This window comes from Athene noctua, chromosome 2 (assembly GCF_965140245.1).
Source record: "Athene noctua chromosome 2, bAthNoc1.hap1.1, whole genome shotgun sequence".
Classification (NCBI taxonomy): Eukaryota; Metazoa; Chordata; class Aves; order Strigiformes; family Strigidae; genus Athene; species Athene noctua.
The window spans coordinates 139,910,536-139,931,054 of record NC_134038.1 but is presented as its reverse complement, the minus strand read 5'-3'; the positions used below and the strand labels follow the sequence as shown (position 1 = coordinate 139,931,054).

Below are 20,519 nucleotides of genomic sequence, written 5' to 3'. Positions count from 1 at the left end.
TGGTTTGAAGAGAGACGGAGATTCCATACATGCTCAGTCTTGCTGCCTGTGTCACATTAATGGTAATGGAGTGTTAGTGCCTGTGTGTTGTGGGACGTAATGCAGAGAGGCAGCAGGGATTTCTAGGTCCTGCCTGCCTTGTTTTGTGTTGCGTCATGTTTTAAAAATACACACATAGGTGAATAATCTGTGATGTATATTTTGTGTCTGGAGAGTGTGTATTTTGTTGGCCAAGGTTTGATTTTCATGCTTAAATATTTGTAAATGTAACAATGCTAAATGTAAGGCTTTAGGATGCCTTTTTATTAGATTGTGTGGATTTGTTGTTTCCAAAATACTTTTAATTATTCTAACTTTCTCCTTTTTACATTGGGAAAGAAAGAAATATAGAAGTCTGTAAGGCTAACAAATGCATGTAAGGAGAAGTTTCAGAGTAATTTATTCAGAGCTGAATGATGAAAAATAGGAGGCCTAGTCCAGAAGAATATAGTACAAACTGAAGCCTGTGAAAAGACAGTAAATGACTGTGTTTGTGTATATGTGTGTGTGTTTACCTAAGAGATTACAAGCATCCTTTTAACAGTTGTGATGTCTGCAGGCTAATGAATGTCTTGTTTCCCTGTTTCCTCCTCTGTTTTCTTGTACATTTGGTTCAGCACTGGGTAGCGAAACAATTATTATTTGTCCTTGCAATACAGACAGGTCTAAGCAAATCACCTACTTTTTTTTCCCTAATCAATGATATGTGGAGTAGATGAAGGAACAAGGCTTAAAGTTTTCATCTAATTATGTGCCAGAAATAGGTATTGTGGGAAATGTGTATATTTGTGCTTGTACTGCAATGTCTGTTGCCAGCATGTGGCTCACAAACGTTGCAGTGAAGCCTGTTCAAACGGCAGAGCTGGCTTGGATTTCCAGAAGCTTGCCTGGTCCTCCTTTTCATAGTCTTTCCTTCCATAAACCTTTTATAGTCCTTCTTTTTTCTTTGCTTCCATGTAGTTGCATCCTGAGCTGGGTGCCCTGTTTGCGTATTGTTTTTCTGTATGATCTGTGGCAGTTTATGTGTGCTCAGGCACCTAGGTGGTATGGCTAACCTTTCAAACCTCAAAGTGCATGAGAAGAAGGAAAGTTAATTTGTTGCTTTATAAATGAATGAATTCATAGCTTCATTACTTCTTCCTTACTAGGCCACAATGTTACATGCTCTTCTGTCAGCAAACTGGAGAGATCAGCTAAATGTTTAGCAAGACAGTAATTGATATCATCATGGTAATTTTTTTCCTGTTAATGGGCACTAAAAATCTATTTCCATTTTTATAACTTGAAAATGGTATCAGCCTGCCTGCCAGCAATATGATGTTGAAGAGGGGGATAATTCAGAGGCTTTTAGAAAAGTCCAAGTTTATTTTTTAAAATATGTTTTCTTTATTCTTAACATGGACATGAAAATTTTGTATTTCTCTGAATAGTAAGGTAGTGATGGCCAAGCCAATGGATGGATTACTTCTCTTTGTGTAAAGGAGGCTTTTTGTTTTATTTTGTGTTTTTGTTTTTTGAAGAACTTAGTGACTGGGCAATATTGAGAGGGAAGCCGACTTAGAGTTGCATTTGCAAGTCTGTCCTACTGACTTGCCTAACCAGGCTACTGGAATCTCTGCCACATGCTAAGCTTGCAAATTTCACCTTCTAGGAGTAAGAAAAGATATACAAAGTCAAATGGAAAGCTACTGAAGTATGATTTTGATTTTTGCTATAGACCTCCATCTCTTAGCCCTCCCTCTCTGAATAACCACATAGGAAAGACAAACATCGTTGTTTAGTTTAGACTTTACTTTTGACAGAATCTATAATTGAAGTCTTCAAGAATTGTGAATATTCAATAAGACTTCGTTGTCAATTGATGGCAGTCAAAGGCATCATATCTAATGACTACTGAATTTTCTGCTATGAGAATGTTAAACTCAGACCTTGAGGGGCATGCTCGCCATTGACGGTGTGTTATTTACAAAATAATTTTTGAGTATAAGCAGATCTTTACTGATGATCTAGATGAAGGGATCAAGAGCACCCTCAGTCAGTTTGCAGATGACACCGAGTTGTGTCTGAGTGTTGATCTGCTCGAGGGTAGGGAGGCTCTGCAGAGAGACCTGGACAGGCTGGAGCCATGGGCTGAGGCCAACTGGAGGAGTTTCCATAAGGCCAAATGCCGGGGGCTGCCCTTGGGCCACAACAACCCCCAGCAGCGCTACAGGCTTGGGGAGGAGTGGCTGGAGAGCTGCCAGTCAGAGAGGGACCTGGGGGTGCTGATTGACAGCCGGCTGAACAGGAGCCAGCAGTGTGCCCAGGTGGCCAGGAAGGCCAATGGCATCCTGGCTTGTGTCAGCAATAGCGTGGCCAGCAGGGACAGGGAAGGGATCTGACCCCTGTACTCGGCACTGGTGAGGCCGCACCTCGATTCCTGTGTTCAGTTTTGGGCCCCTCACTACAAAAAGGACATTGAATGACTCGAGCGTGTCCAGAGAAGGGCAACGAAGCTGGTGCAGGGTCTGGAGCACAGGTCGTACGGGGAGCGGCTGAGGGAACTGGGGGTGTTTAGTCTGGAGAGGAGGAGGCTGAGGGGAGACCTCATCATCCTCTACAGCTCCCTGAAAGGAGGTTACAGAGAGCTGGGGATGAGTCTCTTTAACCAAGTAATATGTGATGAGACAAGAGGTAGTGGCCTCAAGTTGCGCCAGGGAAGGTTTAGACTGGATATTAGGAAGCATTTCTTTCCAGAAGGGGTTGTTAGGTGTTGGAATGGGCTGCCCAGGGAGGTGGTGGAGTCCCCATCCCTGGAGGTGTTCAAGAGGCGGGTCGACTTAGCGCTGAGGGATATGGTGTACTTTGGAACTGTCAGTGTTAGGTTAATGGTTGGACTGGATGATCTTCAAGGTCTTTTCCAACCTAGATGATTCTGTGATTCTGTGAATTGAATATAAACTAACTGGTGCCATAAATAATGCATTTCAATCATTGTCTCCATTTCTTCATTTTTTAAATTTAGATTTTTTAGAGGACTAGATTAAAGGTAAGAAAAAAAACCAACCCAAACCAGCAGCTGATTGCATTTCAGATCTGCTATCTAAAAGGGAAGAACTATGCATGCATTTGGAAAAGACTGTTCCAAAAGCTGGAAAAGGAATTATCATTTTGGACATACTGACACTTACTATTTTTAGAAAGCAGACATCCTGCATATGGAAAAGTATGTGAAACTGCATTTAGCATGAAGCCATGTAAACCGTAAGATCTTACAGGGTCCTAATTTCAAGATGAAGAGAGTTAAATTATAGATTCTAATAGTATCTATAAATACTTTATCACTCTCTGAAATCTTTCTGTTTGCCTTTGTTCCTTATGCCTTTCTTTGTAACTTTTTTCCTTTCTACTATTCAGTCTTCTCTGTTCTTCAGAATGCACTAATTCTTTTTACATGTGCTAATAATATGGGCACATTGCCTTAGGCCTCAAATTTACAACCCAATCATTTCAAGATCCCATTGAAGGTTTACCCTTCTTTGTTTTAAAAGTTCCCATGGACTCAGTTATGCAAGGTTACTTCAAAACCCTTTTTCTCTTCATCCCTTGAGACTCTTTTTACCAATATAATATTGGCCCTGTTTCCGTTGTTAACAACATTTCACTATTTTTAGGATGAATGAAGTTTATATGTAAGATAAATGTTTAAAGTGACTTTCAAATTTAATTCAGATCTGTATTTTCTCTATTTTAAATATAGTCCCCCATATTTATTTCTCTCAAATATCTGTGTACTAGGTTTGACTTTTTTAATACTTAGTGCCTGACTCTTCACTCTGTTATACTAGCTTTTTACAATTCTAACTTCCTGATGCAAAATGGTCTATGCAGACCCAGATTTATTTTTTTATTGTGTGTGTTGTATGGGGAGAAGGGCAGAGGAGGAGAAGATGAGAGCAAACAACAGCTTATTCAGAAATGGGATTTGACTTAATTGTGGAACAATTTGTGCTTGATGATGTTCATGTTCTTTTTTGTTTTTACAAGACTGATAGTATTATATTTTTTGCAATTCCATTTTCTGTTGTTCTGGGACAACTTATAGATTTTCCATTGTTGAATTGCAAAGCCCTATCTTGTGAAAATGAGAGGCAGCAAGAATGTTATCGTTCTTCAGAGAAGTGTGTTCCATCTGCATGTGTCTCCCAAATTCCTCATAAATATGCTGTTGTATTCCTGCTTAGGCAAAACTCTGGTTCTGATTCGGGTGTTCAAATGAAAGTGAAGTCTCCATAATGTACATGAACTTCCTGAAGCTACATTTAAGGCTCCCACCATAAAAAACAATTTAAGTTTTTAAACATTAAGAAACTATTTAACTGTCCTTAAAGCACAGTCTCCAGAAAATATTTTCGATATAAACGATGTAACTCTGAATGTGAAAGTTCAGAGAAGTCACTGTGGCACTAACTTCACAGGGCAGTTTTAAGCTGAAAGCCCAAGTCTGTCTGCATACCTATTTAGCTGCAAGCCTTTGCTGATAAATTAAGTTGAGGTGGTCACCGAGTCACAATCACAAGATAGCCCTATCTTCAAGCCTGCTCCTGACTACTGTGCCTGACCAAATGAGTCATGGTTTGCTCCACAGTGATCAGGTGATGGGGTTGGTCTCCAGTCCTACCTGGAAAGGGGTATTCTGCAAGAACAACTGGGATTTGTAGACCTCCATTGCTTGTCACCACCAGAGCATGCAGCTGTGCTATAGCTGACCTGTGTCCTGCCATTCTGTATTTGTGGTGCCATTTCTTAGGACATACTAGGTCTTATCTCTGGCTTGCTGCCACAGGGAGTGTGAATGCATACTGAGTCTTTCAACTTTAATGGGTTCTGGGTCAGGGCTGTGAAGCATCTCATCTTAAAATTTCCTCATGGTCAACATTTTTAGCATACACATAATGCTACACTGGACTTTTTTCAGGGGCACTTACTACACAGGCAGTTAGAAGCAAAAGTAGCAATGCTATGACTAGTCTGTCGGTAAAAGAATAAAATAGCAAAGGATGTATTTTTTTTTGATGGTGCATACAGGTAATTTTAATTTAGCACTGGCACAGCGTGCTCAGAGAGATAAGACAAAGACCATATAAACAATAAAACAATCAAATGCAATATGGATACCACGCACTGCGTTCCCCTACCAAAGTACAGCATCTTTGTGTTTTAACTGTAGTGCTCTTTGTCAGAACAAGTACCAGTACAGAGATCATCTGAGATTAGCTCTGTTAAAACTATATTACCATAAAAGGCATCATCCATGTCACAGAGAAGCATTCTCAGGAATAATCCAAGAGACTAAATTTGAATACTTGCCTCACTTTTATCTTGACAAAATGTTTTTACCTTTTGAACCTAGTGTTCGTTTATTCTGTCTGTGTGCTTCTATCTTCTTGGCATTTGATAAACCTCCAGCATGGGAGAGTGAGAAATTAATGCGTTTCACGTCATCTACTCCCTGAGGTCACAAGTGAGGGAACAATAAAATTTCTAGGCAGAAATTAATTTCATTAAAAGGGGACCTATTAACCTATTACAAGTTATTATTTTTAATATCTGCCTTGGTGCAATTCCATGAATCTGTGTGCTGTTTGATATAGGGTGGAGTATTGAGCAAATATAAAATATTAGTACTGTATCTTCAGTACTTAATTAAGACGTAATAAAACTTACTGTAGGGGAAGGGACTAGAAGAGAAAATAGAACAGTGCCCTGGATTTTCTCATATAATTGTGTTATTTGGTATTTACTTGCCCTGGGTGAGAGTTCATAAAAAGGTGGAAGGACAAAGAATTTGTGTCTATGTGCACATAAGATTACTAGCTAGAGTATTTGTATGGTGACCTCCCTTACGTTCACTGATGTTTATGTTGCTGTGTTAGCCAATTTTTGCCCTCTCATGAGTGGAAAAAAAGATTTGCTTTCCTATTAAATTTCCAGAAAGATTACAAAATTATGTTGAAAATTGTAGTTTTTCCTGTTTTATCTACTATATTAAGTTTTCCTCTTTTGTTGACAAACATAAGCAATGGATGCTTGATTTGCACCTAAGTTCTGTTCAGCAGTACTTAAACTAGTTTTGCTGTTGTGCCTGATGCTTATTGTTAATTAATGCTTTTCTCTACTGTGGAAAAAAACCCCACACTTAATGGCATTTTCTTTCATTTGCAACTGCACTTTGTTCTTTGTTTGCCTGAACAAAATGTGACTGATGATCCCTATCTTTGCTTGAATGCTGCACTGTGATCTACAGGAATTGCAAAACTGAATTGCTTTTACTTTTTTGGTTTGTTTTTAATATTCACTGAAACATTCCAGAGCTCATAAAATCAGATGTAGGGTTTGTCTGAAGAGCTCAGAAGGAGCGCACAGGTGCCGCTTGCCCACATGCAGTACATTTAAACTCAGGCCTGTTCTAAGTGATACTTTTATAAACCAGATCCTTTGAAAAGTAGAATTGTCTTTAAACCAACCACATGGCTTTACATAATAAACTGTGGTAGGGCTCAGTACTTTTATTGGATAATTAAACTTTTGCTGTGTTGAGAGAAATGCTTTTGGAACACACACCTGAATTTACAACAAAATTAATTCTGTATTTCTGCCATGTGGAAAGGAGGCACATCTGGGAGTGGGTGGGAGAATGTGAAAAGAAGCTTTTCCAATTGCTTAAAAAGGAGTTTGAAGTTTATTTTTTGAGTGAAGTGGTTAGTTTAGCAGGGAGCTCCACAAGTTCTGAGCTAGACAGGTTTTCCCATTGGTTTACTGAACCTGAAAGAGACACTGATTTATAGGAAACGTGTCTTGCAAGTTCCAGTTCCTGGCTTTCCCTAGATACAAGAGTCGTAACATGCACTTCTTACTAAATAAGACCACCATCTGCAAACATCCCCCTATGGAGTTCCTTAGGCATCCTACAGAAAAATGTACTTTTGTATACATCTTCCTTTAAAATAAAGCGTTATCTCCAGAAGCATCACTTAATCATTTTGCTAAAAACCTCTGTTCTTTGTAAAGTTAATGAAATAGAGAACAAAATCTGAATAAACGATAACCTGCTGAGCCACTTAGGTTCACTGTTGTAAATGAAGCTCTAACTTTGTTTTTTATCTCCAACAGACAAACAACAGAAAGGTGAATTTGCCTTAGAGGGCTATACCATCAGAATGAATAATAACCTTCGGAAGGATGCAAAGAAAGATTGCTGTTTTGAAATCTCCGCTCCTGATAAGCGCATTTATCAGGTTGGACTTTTTTATGTTGACTTGAAATTAAATTGATAAAGCCGTTACAATTCCAGTTACTGAATTAACATTTCAGTAAAACAACTTTCACTGACAACTTAATGAAAAAAGGAAACCCTCACTTGCTTATATTGTATATTCATATATTAACAAAAAAATCTGATTTAAAATATGTATGTATGTGTTCAAATATTATCTTTTTGGACAAGAGCAAGGAAATCTATCATCTTTATCTATTGGTCTTTTCAGTGTTAGCATTTAAATACCTATTGTATAGTATGTCTGCATGATTTCTTGGATGAATTAAATAGTAAAAAAAAAAGTTAAAATATATATCATTGTTAAATACGCATTGTATTGGTCATGGCTTTGCAAGGAAATCTACATAAAGGCACATATCAGCTGTGCAATTCAGAGATCTATCAGCTAGACATCAATATGGAATGTAAGTTTAATAAGTTTTAAATATCTGAGATTGCAGTTGAAAGCCAGTTAATTAAGCTGTCAGGTAGTGTGTTGGAGTCTGACAAGAACATTTTTAAGAAAACTGTACCCAGCAGTCTAAAGAAATTCATGGGTGTCTTCTAATTGTCAAGGGCAAATTTTGTTCATCAGTTCTGGCTTTGACATTGATGAAGAGAAGCAGCTTTTTTCTGCACAGCTGCCAGCTGCTGATCAGAGTTTCAAATCCATCATCCTCTCCTTCAATTACGTAAATTTGTCAAAATTAGCTGTACATTATAAGAAGCATCCTTGCAAGAAAAGTACCAGAAGACATGAAAAGAATTACTAATGGTTTCTTGAGGAAGTGATGAGAATGCTAGTCCCTCTTTTTTATTGCTAATGAAACTGTAGTTGTGTTTTTGTCATTACTGCTAGTAGTTATTAATAAATGTTTAATAGTTTACAGCTGCCACTCCCAAAGAAGCAGAGGAATGGGTACAGCAAGTCAAATTTGTAATTCAAGGTAAGCCAGCCAGTAGAGCAGTAGCCTAAATTGCCAATACTGCTTAGTGATGGTAGTTCTGTCCATTAACATATCTGTCACATTTGTCTATGTACTATTCCCACTGGTCCAAGTTTTGAATAGCAAGTCCTACTTTTCAGTCATGTTGTTGCTTATATATGGCTTTCTACCTCTGCAAGATTTTTGCTTTTTTCTTTATGTAGCTTGAAAGCTCTCCCTTATGAATGTTATAAGAAAATAAACAGAATATACTGTAAGTACCAGGCCATAGAAGAATTGTGTTTTCATTTTGCATAAATTTCTGCTTAGGCATTCTTTTCTAGCAAAAGTTAACTTTTAAAACTGCTGTTACATAGATATGGAATCTAATACTATTCCTGAGGAGGAGGAAGAGGAATACGATGATGTTGGACAAGTGAGCAGTGAAGCAATAGATGATAGCATTTATGAAGAGGTTAAAGGTATTGTTGATTTTTTTTACTTTGTGACTTGTGATCATTTTGTTTTCTCTACTTCTAGTTTGATAACTCTGAGGGGCTAAAAGTAAGTGAGTAAAGTAACCTGATGAATAAGGTAAACTTTCAGATTTCAAGTTTTACTATGACGTTGAAAAAATAATGTGTCTTCAACCAGGTCTCTTTAAAGAAAACCAGTTTTCTTGAGCAGGGGCACCAAAATAGTGCAGAATGTGTAAAAGTGGTCCCAGGGGACATTCAGCTCATTAACATTCTCTGGTATGCAATTTTTTTTGTGATTAAAAAATTGACTTGCATTACAGCTTTTTCCACTAACTTGCCCATCATTTTTTGCTTTATTCATTTTGGCATTTGCATTAAGCAAAAGTTTGCTGTTACTCCGTACGTTATCAGCTGCTGCCTAATACATGATATTATAATCCTGCAAGAAAGCAATGTGTTGGTTTGAAAAGGGCTCTGGAGATGAACTGTAAATAAAGCAACATGAGTATTGACATTGTTTTGTTTCATATCTTCCAGCGTGACTGTGACAATACAGAAATTTTTTACTGTGGACTTTCTGATGTGGTCAAATGATTATGCCTCTAGATGTCCATCTATCAGATGGCAAAACAAAAGAGAAAGAGCTTGGCAAAAGCTCTTGGAGTTGATTATAGACATTCAAGTATTAGGAGAAAGGGGGTTGTTCTTGATTATATTTTAAGAAGCTATGAAAAAATAAAATTATCAGTTACTCTTAGTTACCAAATGATATTTTAAAGTGACATGACAATTAATAATCACTTTGTATGAAATAATGTTTTGCACCCCTTGCTGTTTTGGGCAGTGCAATTATCAACAATAACTTGAGAGGAAAAATTAGTTGTGTCATGTGATGCTTACTAACATTCAGTATCTGTTAGATTGAATATTCTGACCATTGAAGAAAAGAACGTTTTATAGTGCACCTTGGTTTTCATTTTAAGGTCATTTCAGTGAACCAGGAGAGCAGACATGAGTGACTGGTGAAAATTATTATCATAAAATTGTAAAATTGTAGCTGCACTCAATTCTTTAAGAACTGTTTTTTGTTTTTTTTTTTTTAATTCAATTTCTTTGAATTGTACCTAGACTACTTCAGCACAGAATACACACTACAGTGGGGTGTAGTGTGTCATGCATGCTGAAAAATTCTACAGTGCATATAAAAACTACATTACAGGGCTTAATCCTATAGCTAGAGGATACAGCCAAACCTTATTGCAGTGGGTTTTGGATGCTCAGGCTCTTAAAGAAGGTGATCTTTTATGCTCGCTTATGCTTTTGTTAAAGAAGCTATAGATCCATCTTTTCTGAGCTTCACTTATCTTACTGTTCATTTGAACAAACAATAAATAGATCTGGAGCAGTAAACACATACAATATTGGTAGAGGGCTAATAGTAAATACATACTTTGATCTTTGTCTTGAGAGAATTGCTGCCTTGGTATGATTCTGCAAGAATTTACAGTATTTTCACCTGCATCCTATTTTTATGTCAGTTTTCCAGGAACTGTTGTCTCCTAATGTGTCTGATAAATCTGAAATGTAACAGAACAACCGTCACAAAGAAAGGATAGCTCTTATGTTATTCAAGAAATCTCGTTTCAGTTTTTAGTTAAATGAATTTCCTTCCCCATGATCTTGTAGTGATGCTTCATTTTCATGTTATCAAGTAGGGATTTTCTTTGTCTCATGCTTTCTCCATCTTGTCCATTTGAATTGTAAACTTTTCAGGAAGGACCAGCTTACCTTATATAGCGGAGCTCTTAATTTTGGCTGTGACGTGTTGACATAACTAAGTAAAAATAAAGTATGTTTGCAATAGATTTTAGGTGATTAAAGCATCTTTTTCTCTTATAAATGTGCTTTAATAGTCATTTTCTTAAATGGAATAAAAAACTTACAGTTCTAATGCCTTGGAACAGTCCCCCTCTTCTTAATCCAGAGCATATTGAAGAGTATTAGCTAAAATGCTAGTTGACAAACGTCACAGGAGTAGGCCTTATTTGGTTCTTGTATAGCAGTTCATCTAAACTTGATGGTAAAAGAGAATACTCCAGTTTGGTCTCATCTGCCTTAATTAGGCCTGATTGTATTTACTTCCAGTTGGCTGTCCTTTCTGTTTTCCCAGATAAATGAATTACTTTTTCTTCCTTTCATGGTCAAAGGGTGGAGCATCATTATCTCTGTTGTTGCCTGACTTAGTAATACAGAACAAACAAGGAATTCTGAATGCCTGTTCAGAGAACAGAAAAAATGAATTATTTATACAGGGGCAAAGCTATACTAAGCTCTGGGATGCAGAAAGCAAATATGCTAGATCCTTGTGAAGAAGGAGAAGAAATTAATCTTCACTTTGTTTTTAACCTCAAAGCATCTTCATGTTAGAGGCTTCTGATCCTCTGTTTCCACAGATCCATTAGCTTTATAAATACTGAATTTCAGCTACAAAGCTCATTGTACCTTGTGATTATTTATTTGGTTATAATTTGCAGTTTCTCAAGTAAGTAAAATTTTGTATCTCCATGGTTCTCCAGTGTTTTTTAGATCAGCATTTCAGAAGCAAATTAAGCCAGTTCGTGATGCAGTCCATTTGGTAATATTGGGTTTGGTATTTGAATAAAGTGTTTGGATTAAAAAGAAGACATGGAAATTTTTGCATAGTTTAGAGAATTGGGAATTTTTGGGAACTGTTGCAGTAATCAGGACTGACTGCTGTATTCTCTAGCTATCTCATTGCTTAGCTATGTTTTTTTCCACCACTTGTGACAGGAGACAGTGTAGATGAATTTTCCAGTCAGGAGCTGGATAACTTCAAACCAGTACCCGGAATGGTAATAGGCTATTAGCCTATTAAAAGTATAGATTGCAGTGCATTCAATTTGTACTGTCTGCTGGCAGGAGGAGTGTGTTGATTGTTGGAGGGGGTACAAAGAGAGGTGGAAAAATGAATCTTTTGATCTGTTAACTCACTTCTTTGATACCACATGCAAATTCATATTTTTCCATAGAAGTACTGTTTTCCTGGTTCTCAGTATTAGTCAGTGTTTTACTGTAGTTATTCAGGTAGAGTAAAAAACATCAGAACTGACAAAGATTTCCCAACTTGTAAAACTTTCCTTGCAAGAATCTTCAGGAAAAGAAAGCTTTATACTGTTTTCAACAAACTAAGCTTTTATCTTTTTTTTTTTTTTTTAAATAAAAAGGAGGAAAACTTGGTGGAGCAAAATTAAAAATATTGTCAGTAAAGGCCCATTTTTGCTTAGTTATTTATTTTCTACCTTAGTACACTCTATATAATTTTGTAGTCCACAGCTGGATTTTATAAGCCGTAAATAAAATAACTTCTGATACTGTAGTTTTAAAAAACTGTGTGTGTGTGTAGAGCTACGTAGATGCATAGTTTCTAGTTTGGTGGTGCTTTAAACAATGGAGTTGTCCTTGTCAAAAGAGAGAACACTTGCTGACTTTAAAGATGTCATCTGTTACAGCCCTTGAAGACTGAATTTTTTTATTAACTTGTGGTTTCAGTGACATAATTTTTAAGGGCCTTCACTATCGTCTTCTGTGGTTTCCAATCTGTATGGAACACATACCCAAAACTGCAATGCTAACTATTGCCTCTCCCCTTGATCTTTTCTACGGCGTCAACTCGGTTTGTGTAGTGTCTATTACACTCTTGAACAACAGGGGAAAAGAAGTGTTAATGCAAGATAATATACATATAAATTTTCAATCTTGTGTTGTCTTTTTTTTTTTCTTCTCTCTTTCTGCTCACAAACTTGCATTATAGCAGTAGTTTCCATGGCATCTGGTTTCCATTAAAATGATCCTAAAGATAAGGTTTGATTCTTGCTTAGTTGGTGCATAGAGATAAAAAGCTGCCCTTATAGAATAGGTGAGTTTAGAAATCCCGAAGTAATGTGATGTGACACAAGGCTGGCATTGTTGGCTTTGGGCCCCCTCTTCTCAGCTTGTCCATAACACAGAGAACTTTCATGTGAGAGAGGTACGGACACTGAAATTCAGTGCTGTGGTGATCTCTAGTCAGGGACACTGCTGTGAACTAACCCAGCCAACAACTTCTATCAGTTCTTAGTTTGTTGTAAATTAAATTTGAGGATTGATTCAATCTCTGATTAGGCCAAGGATCATGGGAATGGAAAGCTTGCTTTTGTCTTTTGATTTCCACTCTCAGTCCTCTGCCAAACCGTTTGGTCAAGCCCAGGTATCTGGCCAACAGGTATCTGGCCAACAGTTCTGTTTTGCAGTGTAGTTGGAAGCTTATCTAGGGAAACTCTAAGGCAAAACTCAGGGAAAGTTAAGAAATGTTTTAAGTTTTAAGCAACAGGAAGTGTTCTATGCAAAGAAACACTTTTAAATTTGTTTTAAACAAAGTCTTTTAAGTAGTTTTAAAATTATACTGATGTTGTTTCAGAACTTATTTCTGACATTGAGTATGAGGGTAGGGAATGATTATGGTGTTTCTATCTTATGGTTGTCTCTTTAAGCAGCTTAATTGCTTTAATTTTTTTCTAACAATTAATCTCTGCAGTTAAGGAGCGTAACAATCCCATCCTCATCCTCTCTTTTTGCTGGATTGCTTGATCTTTAAAAAAGCAAATTGTTGTTTTGATGTTGTACCCTTTTCATGAGCATGGAGGGGGAAAAAAGAATGTGATCTCTCATTTACCTAGTCTTGGGAAGAAGGAAGTAATGACTGTGTAGTGGAGTTTAAGTTGGATCCATCACTCATGAACACTGACTCATAGCAAATTTTTGTGTTCTCAAAATGTAGTGTCAGATGTATTGACTTTTTGGCACTAGAGGTGAAGATTTCACAGTGTTGTGTTATTGAAAATGCCTTTTCAAGAGACCTTTGCTTATTTTAGAGTTTTCAATATATCACAGTCAGGGTCTCTGGGCCCAACATAGTGTTTGGTGTCAAGCAATCCCAGTTGTGGATTACAGCTGTATAATCAGTTCCTAAAGCCAGATAGCTAAAATGAAGAAACTGTTAATTGGTTGTTGTAAACCAGAGCAGTAGGTTTATGTCAGCAGAGACACAGGTAATTATGGACTCTGAGATACTACCTGTGATCATTGCTGTTAAGTCAGTATATTGTCCAAATTCCTCCCAGTGTTTGTTGTTTGCCTCAAGTAGATAGGGAATTCTTTATTTCTTGTCCACAGAAGTTGTATACAATGCTGATGTGCTATCATTTTTAAATTTTTCCACAGAAAGAATTCTAAGTGCTTTTAATTAGTAAATTAAGTGATTTCAAAGTATAAAGTATAAGTAGGGTCTGGAATGTTTGAAGCTGAAAAGACTGCATGCAAGATCAACATTTTTGAAGACAGTACTAAAGATGAGTTTCCAAAGTAATTACTGAAAGTGTTTTGAATAATTTCCATTAAAACACCTATCAGATTCAAGAATACAGCAAGGGATTTTTTTTTTTCCTTTTAAAGCAGTGAGAATAGGTCATTCTTCAAAACTGTTTTTTCAAAGACTGGATCTCAGTGTTGTTAAGAAATTAATATTTTTAACTTGTTTAGTCATTGCATTATTTTTATATATGGAGTATTTTTGCTCATAATATTTTGCTGATAGGTGGAAAACCAGAATAAGGAGAAGGGGATGCTACAGGGCTTACTCAGTTTGCTGTAAATGTAAAGTAATTAAAATAATACAGATGTAAACTACCTTTTGGTGTCAGGGAATAGTAAAGATTTTTCTTCTCTCCAAGATGTGTGATTTTGTTGTCTTGATCACTGGGATTTGGAGTCTACTAAGTGTCTTTGATTATATGCCAGACATGGAAATAATTGAAAAACAGTCTCTTTCAGGTATATATTGCTGAATCCCAACTGCTATGATGAAATGGAGCTGTGTCTGAAATCTCTGTCACTCTGGTTTTGAAGCAGTATGCTTATGGGGTTTATATATACCTTGGTGTGTCCTTCAGCTAGCACTAAATGCTCACAAGACATGAGTTATGAATCCAGACAAGTTGTATTTAAAGACATTGCATCCAGAAAGTGGTTAGGAACTTGATACCTGGACCTTAGCTTTTGTTTGCCGCAAGAGCTTGGGCTTTATTTTCAATTAATGTAATCCTACATCTAAAGAGGGAACCTTTTCTTTCTATTGGTTAGGTGTCAGTGATGGAAGAGGAGGTAAGACAATCTGGTGTAGCTGAAAAGAATGAGATGTCCATTGAGTGGGAAGTAGCAAGTCTTTGGGAGGCAAAATAGGATTCACAGAGTCTTTTGTGTTTCTTGTAAAGAGAATATAAAGTGGTGGTCTGTGAACAACAGGTGTCCCATAGCTGTCAGGAAGCCTACTGTCTGTGACGCAATTTAACCCCTGTTCCCCATCACACACGTGTTCACAGACATGCAAGTGAGGAGGCTAATAAAAATGAAATAGTAACTTGAGTATTCATATTTAGTCTGATTTGCATGTGGGGGGGTATATTCACTGATTGGACTTGGAGTGGGGTTGTCTACTGAGCAATTATCTTAGAAAAGAGTATTCTTTATTTACTAATATACTTCTGCATAAAATTTCATCAGCTGTGAGATTCAAAGCAGTTAATTACAATATCTACAGTAAATGGGAAACATGCGCTATGAAGTTTAGGTATTTATTCTCCTCTCTTTGAACTGTATGCAAGACTTCATATTTTTCACATATTTCAGACTTAATAGGTTTCAGAGTTTACAAGTGGAGAAAATAGAAGGAACCTTCTTGAAGTTGTGGTCAACTGTTACAACAAAATGACAGAGTTCATGTTGGAAAGGCTGTATTTATCAAAGTCTTGGGTTAGCAAAGGCTGAGTGTTATTTCTGTATTTCAGAGATTTAAAAAAAAAAAAAGAAAAATGTCCTAAAGTCCAGTCAGGCAAAAAGAAAAAAATTCTCCCCACCCAATAAACCAGGAATAGGTTGTTAAATCTGCATTGACTAATTGGCATTTTGAAGCTTATTTACTTAAAATTAAAAGACATAATATTATCTAAAAAGGAAGTATTTTTAATCATGCATTTTTATGTTTAAATAACTCTTTCAAAGACCAGTTAGCACACGACTCATTGAAATACTTGCTGAAATAAGATATTTTATTGCAAGTACTGATCAATTATTTTTATACTGTTTTCTGTGCACCAGCACTAAGCAACGTTTGACACTATTGATTTGTAAAACCAATCTGATGTGAAAAGTATGTGACAAAAGTTTGTTATTAAGAGATAGAATCCTGTCTCACAAAAGCTTGTCATCCTCGTGAGAAAAAAATCACATAAAGTAATTTTACTTGTACCGTAGTTTTTTCAGTGTTGACTCTGTTTCTGACAGCTGGCTTCATGTTAAATGTGAATAGAGCTTCATTTATACATGCATGTCTTCAGTGGGTTATGGACCCAAAATTCATCCTTTTGAAAGCAAAGTAGCTTTCTTTGGTAGCACTGTTTTTATCTAATTAAAAAGCAGTGCAATAATTCTAATGCAAAGCATTCAGAAGAAATGTCTTGGTATGTGAGATTAACCATAAATTTGAGGAATTGCTGTAGTTTAGCAAGTTCAAAGCAAAATGTCAATTGTGTTATGTATATTTATGAAAATAGAAATGTTGGGCTTGTACTACTGCTTTGGTATAACTGTGATGAATACTATATAGATAGATCAGGGAACCTTTACTTTTTGAATTTGTGATGAATGACTGCATATCAGGCTATTAAAACCATTAGGAAGAGTTTTTTGAGAAACAAGAGCAACCAGAGGTTATATGGTGCCTCAGGCTATCGCTTCTCAACTTTTCTGGTTTCCACGAGGTAGCTATTAAAGAACCATAATTTATACAAAGAGATTCTCAAATAAGACCCAGCAAGGTGGGCTTTAAAGGCTGGATTAATCACTCTGTTACTGTAGATACAAATCTCTTATTTGAATTTTTCAGCCTTAAGAAAGGCATCAGCATAAATCGTTCTGTATATGTCTTTTCCTCTTGGTGTGCTTTTTATCACTCACTTTCCCTTCTACTCTCCCCAAAATGGAGAAAATAGCCAAACAATATACTACTAATTAACCAGAGCTTCATGAATTTGCTGATTTGCTTGTGTGCTACAGTGTACTGTGTTTGCAATGGATGTCATCTTTAATTCATACATATACAAAGAAGGCAACGTAGGAAAAGGCTGCCTGTTTCCTTGACTGGGCTGCTGCTCCTGGGCTGAGTAGGAGTCTTTGCAAGAAGCAGGTTGGTTGTTCCTAGGAAAGGAAAATGGTCAGCAGGGTACAGCTCCCAGACCACACAGTGGACTAGGCAGAAAGGGCAAGATGCAGCAGTCTGCTGTGCCCTAGAGCAGAGGGAGGGATGCTCCAGGGAAGTGCAGATACACAGATAAGTTTCAGCAGTGAAGGGAAGAATGATTTCTTAAGAAGCCAGAAGAGACTGAGGAAGGTTTTAGGCAAGTCATTGAGATCTGGATTAGACAGCAAGGTAGGAGGAAAATTTTCTCATCCAAAAAGGAAATGGTTGGTACAGGGGATATTTTGTTTCAGTCCTTTTTTTGAAGTCTACTTTTTCCTAACAGATCTTATTTCCTTCACCTAAAAACTCTTGAGTTTGTGTTCTAATGAAAACTATTTTAAGATCTTGGGAACTTTCAATATCCTTAAGGAAGAGGTTTCAGTACTTATGTCTTTGGTTTGTGGAAGGGTTTTGTTTTAGAAGGCTGTAACAATTATTCTGTCCTTAAGTCCTGAAGGCAACAGTGAGCAAAATTGGGAATTAATAGAAGGAATCTCATTTTCAAAACAAAGCACTGTCTACAGAAAAGCCTGTGAATCCTACCATGAGGGTCGTCCTTCTATTGTCCCAGAATATACTAACTGAATCTAGACTTGCTTCCATAGCTGTCTCAAATATCTTTCTTTCAGAAGTGAGGCATCTCCATGTCTAATCATTGAACAGTAGTTTCAGATAATTCAATAAACAAAAGTTCAAGATGAACATGATTTTGTCATAATTTCTATACAGGTCATAAGACCCAATTTCTGGTTAAATTGCCTAGCTCAGGCCTACAAATCGTGGCTCTTACAGTGCAACTGGGACTGTGTTGTGTCTCTGGCATGAGAGCTGGGTAATCCAAAGTACCGGCTGCAAGGGAATTCAAGTAATCTGGGACTCTGGGGGCCCTGGGTTTTTCTGAGATCCAGCTGCATGCCAATCCCACAGTAACATGGTGAGCTGCCTGGGGAGCAGTTATCATCTGCTTATGAACTATTTCCAGATCCATGCTGTCCTACCTCACCTCTTTGAGGTACATCGTGGTATGTGGCATGTAGGGCTAGTAAGACCTTACATGCAGAGTTGCTGGTCCCACTCTGGACCTAATGTATGAGAAGGGAATGGGATGGTATTTGTAGAAATGAATATTACCCGAAATGTGGTATGTGTAAGCAGTTCACATTGCAGCTATAATTCTCTGCTTATTTCTGATTTAACCTGATTTTTGTTTACAAGTGGATCATAACAAGAATATTTTTACAATTACTTTATTTCACCATTTAAACTGGAGAAAGTATTTAGCATAGTTGACATAATTTAATTTGATGGCATGGGCCATAAACAGTGAAAAGAGGCAGTGGTGTGGGTTTGTTACTTTTCATGAAAATACCCAAAGGGTGAAAGCTGCTGAATTTATTTTTTTGTCAATGTGCAGTGCAGTTAATGATCAACACAGAGAATGCAAAAATGTCTTGGTAGAACGTTTTTAAAGGAGTTATAAGAGAAGCATCTGGGAGCCAGACTTTTCTTATGGAAACATGCCAACAACTGTATTGTGTTTCCTTTCACTAAAGTGAGCTATGCTGAAATGACTTGTCTTCTGTCCCTTTTTTGAATTAGTTGATTTCTGTAATCAGACTATAAATTTGAATACTTTAACCCTGAAGATTATTAAAGGATATTATGTGGTTTAAACAAGGTGCTTTCTTTATGAATTCTATGTATGTAAATATTATGTCAAGTCACATTTGTCACAATTAGGGATATGTAGTTTTCAGAAATGGCTTTTAAATTTAAATCTTGCTGGTGATCAATGAGCATGGGGAAACTTTACTTGACATTTACAGACTTTTTTTGGTGTCTATCACATAAATTTAAGCCTGAGAAATATAACCCCTGTACATGGTTGTCAAATAACACTGTAGTACAGAGTTATACAGTATAGATTAGTTAATTGAATATTTGATTGCTAGATATATTTACCGAGAACTATTTATATTTTCTATGTAGATTTTAATATCCACCACATTTATTTTAGCAAAACATTTTAATAATAGGGTTTATAAAATGTCGTGTTGAACACTTAAACTATTTACATAACTAAGAGCTATTACGGGTTGAGAGAACAAACAAATTTATTTTAGTTACAGTGAATTCACATAAATCTTTATTATGTTTATATATAATAATGTACTTATGTGCATGCCACATGTATTTAGGCAAGCAATCTCTAGTGTGAATTTCTGTGATCCTACAACACAACCATGGAATCAACTTAAAAATCTTTGTTTGCTTTGTCCCTTTGAGCTACTAATTTGCATTCTGTCCAATAATTACAATTACTTTTTTTGGACAGTGAGGGTGGATAGAGGAGGGAATATTTTTGTTTATCAGTTAAATTAGATGAATGTGTAGAAACATAAATCCCATAAGCTTTCCTTTACATTGTTGAGACCTGTTAAGAGCAGCATCTTCAAATATTTTATTCCTTCTTTAAATGTTTAAGTATGATTTAGGTAAGATGCCTATTGCCTTGATTTTGTATGCCAAATTTGAGGCTTTAGGAACATTTTTAGAAGTGGAGCCAAAATTGTGTTTTTCTTGGAAGCTAACATGAAACTTTACCCTCAGAGTTGCTTCTGTTCAGGTGTGGAAGTTGTTATCTAATCTCTTGATCAAAAAAATATAGGTAACATTTTAAAAAGTACCTAATCAAACTTAAAGAAATTGTAAGGAGCTGTATTCTGAAGTGATTTACGAATTTTTCACCTTGTTTGATGGCACATCGTATAATTTTTTTGTTTTCTGAGTTTAATATATTCTGACCAGTTCACTCAGCATATAGGATCATACAATTCTAAGAGACTTGCTTTCTGAAAACAAATTTCTGAAACAGTGACTTTAATTGTAAATACAAAGTGTCTGTCAATACAAAAATGGGAAAAGAATGAATGAATTTCTGGAAGTGGGTCTCTCTGTAACTTCTTTTATTCTTCATTATAATTATTGTGTGCATATCCACGATTGAACTTGCTTGTGATGACCTTTATCTTTTCTCTTGAGAAGAATTACTATTATCAGGTCTTCCTTCATGAGGAAATAAAAAGGTCAGTGCAAAACCAATCCCTTATTTCTATGCAGTGCACATTACACTTTGGCATATTTGTATTGAATTTTATTAATAATAATTAGATCATTTTGTCAAAGAAATTTTAGTATTCCAAAATTAGACATTCTAAATGGTCTTTCCTGGTATGTACTTCTGCTTTTCCTGCCTTTTTCTACCTCCTCTCCTCCCAAGCTTGCTATGGGTGTAACTAAGATTTTACGTACTTCTATTCCTCCTAATCCTGTCAGACTAGATAATTTTTTTTTCCTTTAATCTTACATTGACAAACTGTTAATTCTATTTGGTCTATGTTTGTCTAAGGAAAAAATTAGAATGT

General features: G+C 36.4%; 1 protein-coding gene across 5 annotated transcripts in view; it reads left to right on the top strand.

Annotated features, from left to right (window-relative positions):
* SKAP2 (src kinase associated phosphoprotein 2) overlaps positions 1–20,519 on the top strand; it is a 137,694-nt gene that overhangs the window by 76,190 nt on the left and 40,985 nt on the right. For all 5 annotated transcript variants that reach the window (XM_074900447.1, XM_074900446.1, XM_074900445.1 and 2 more), the window contains 3 exons: positions 7,192–7,316; positions 8,220–8,283; positions 8,640–8,744. In XM_074900447.1, the coding sequence (XP_074756548.1) occupies positions 7,192–7,316; positions 8,220–8,283; positions 8,640–8,744 (294 nt within the window). The remainder of the gene's footprint in view (positions 1–7,191; positions 7,317–8,219; positions 8,284–8,639; positions 8,745–20,519) is intronic.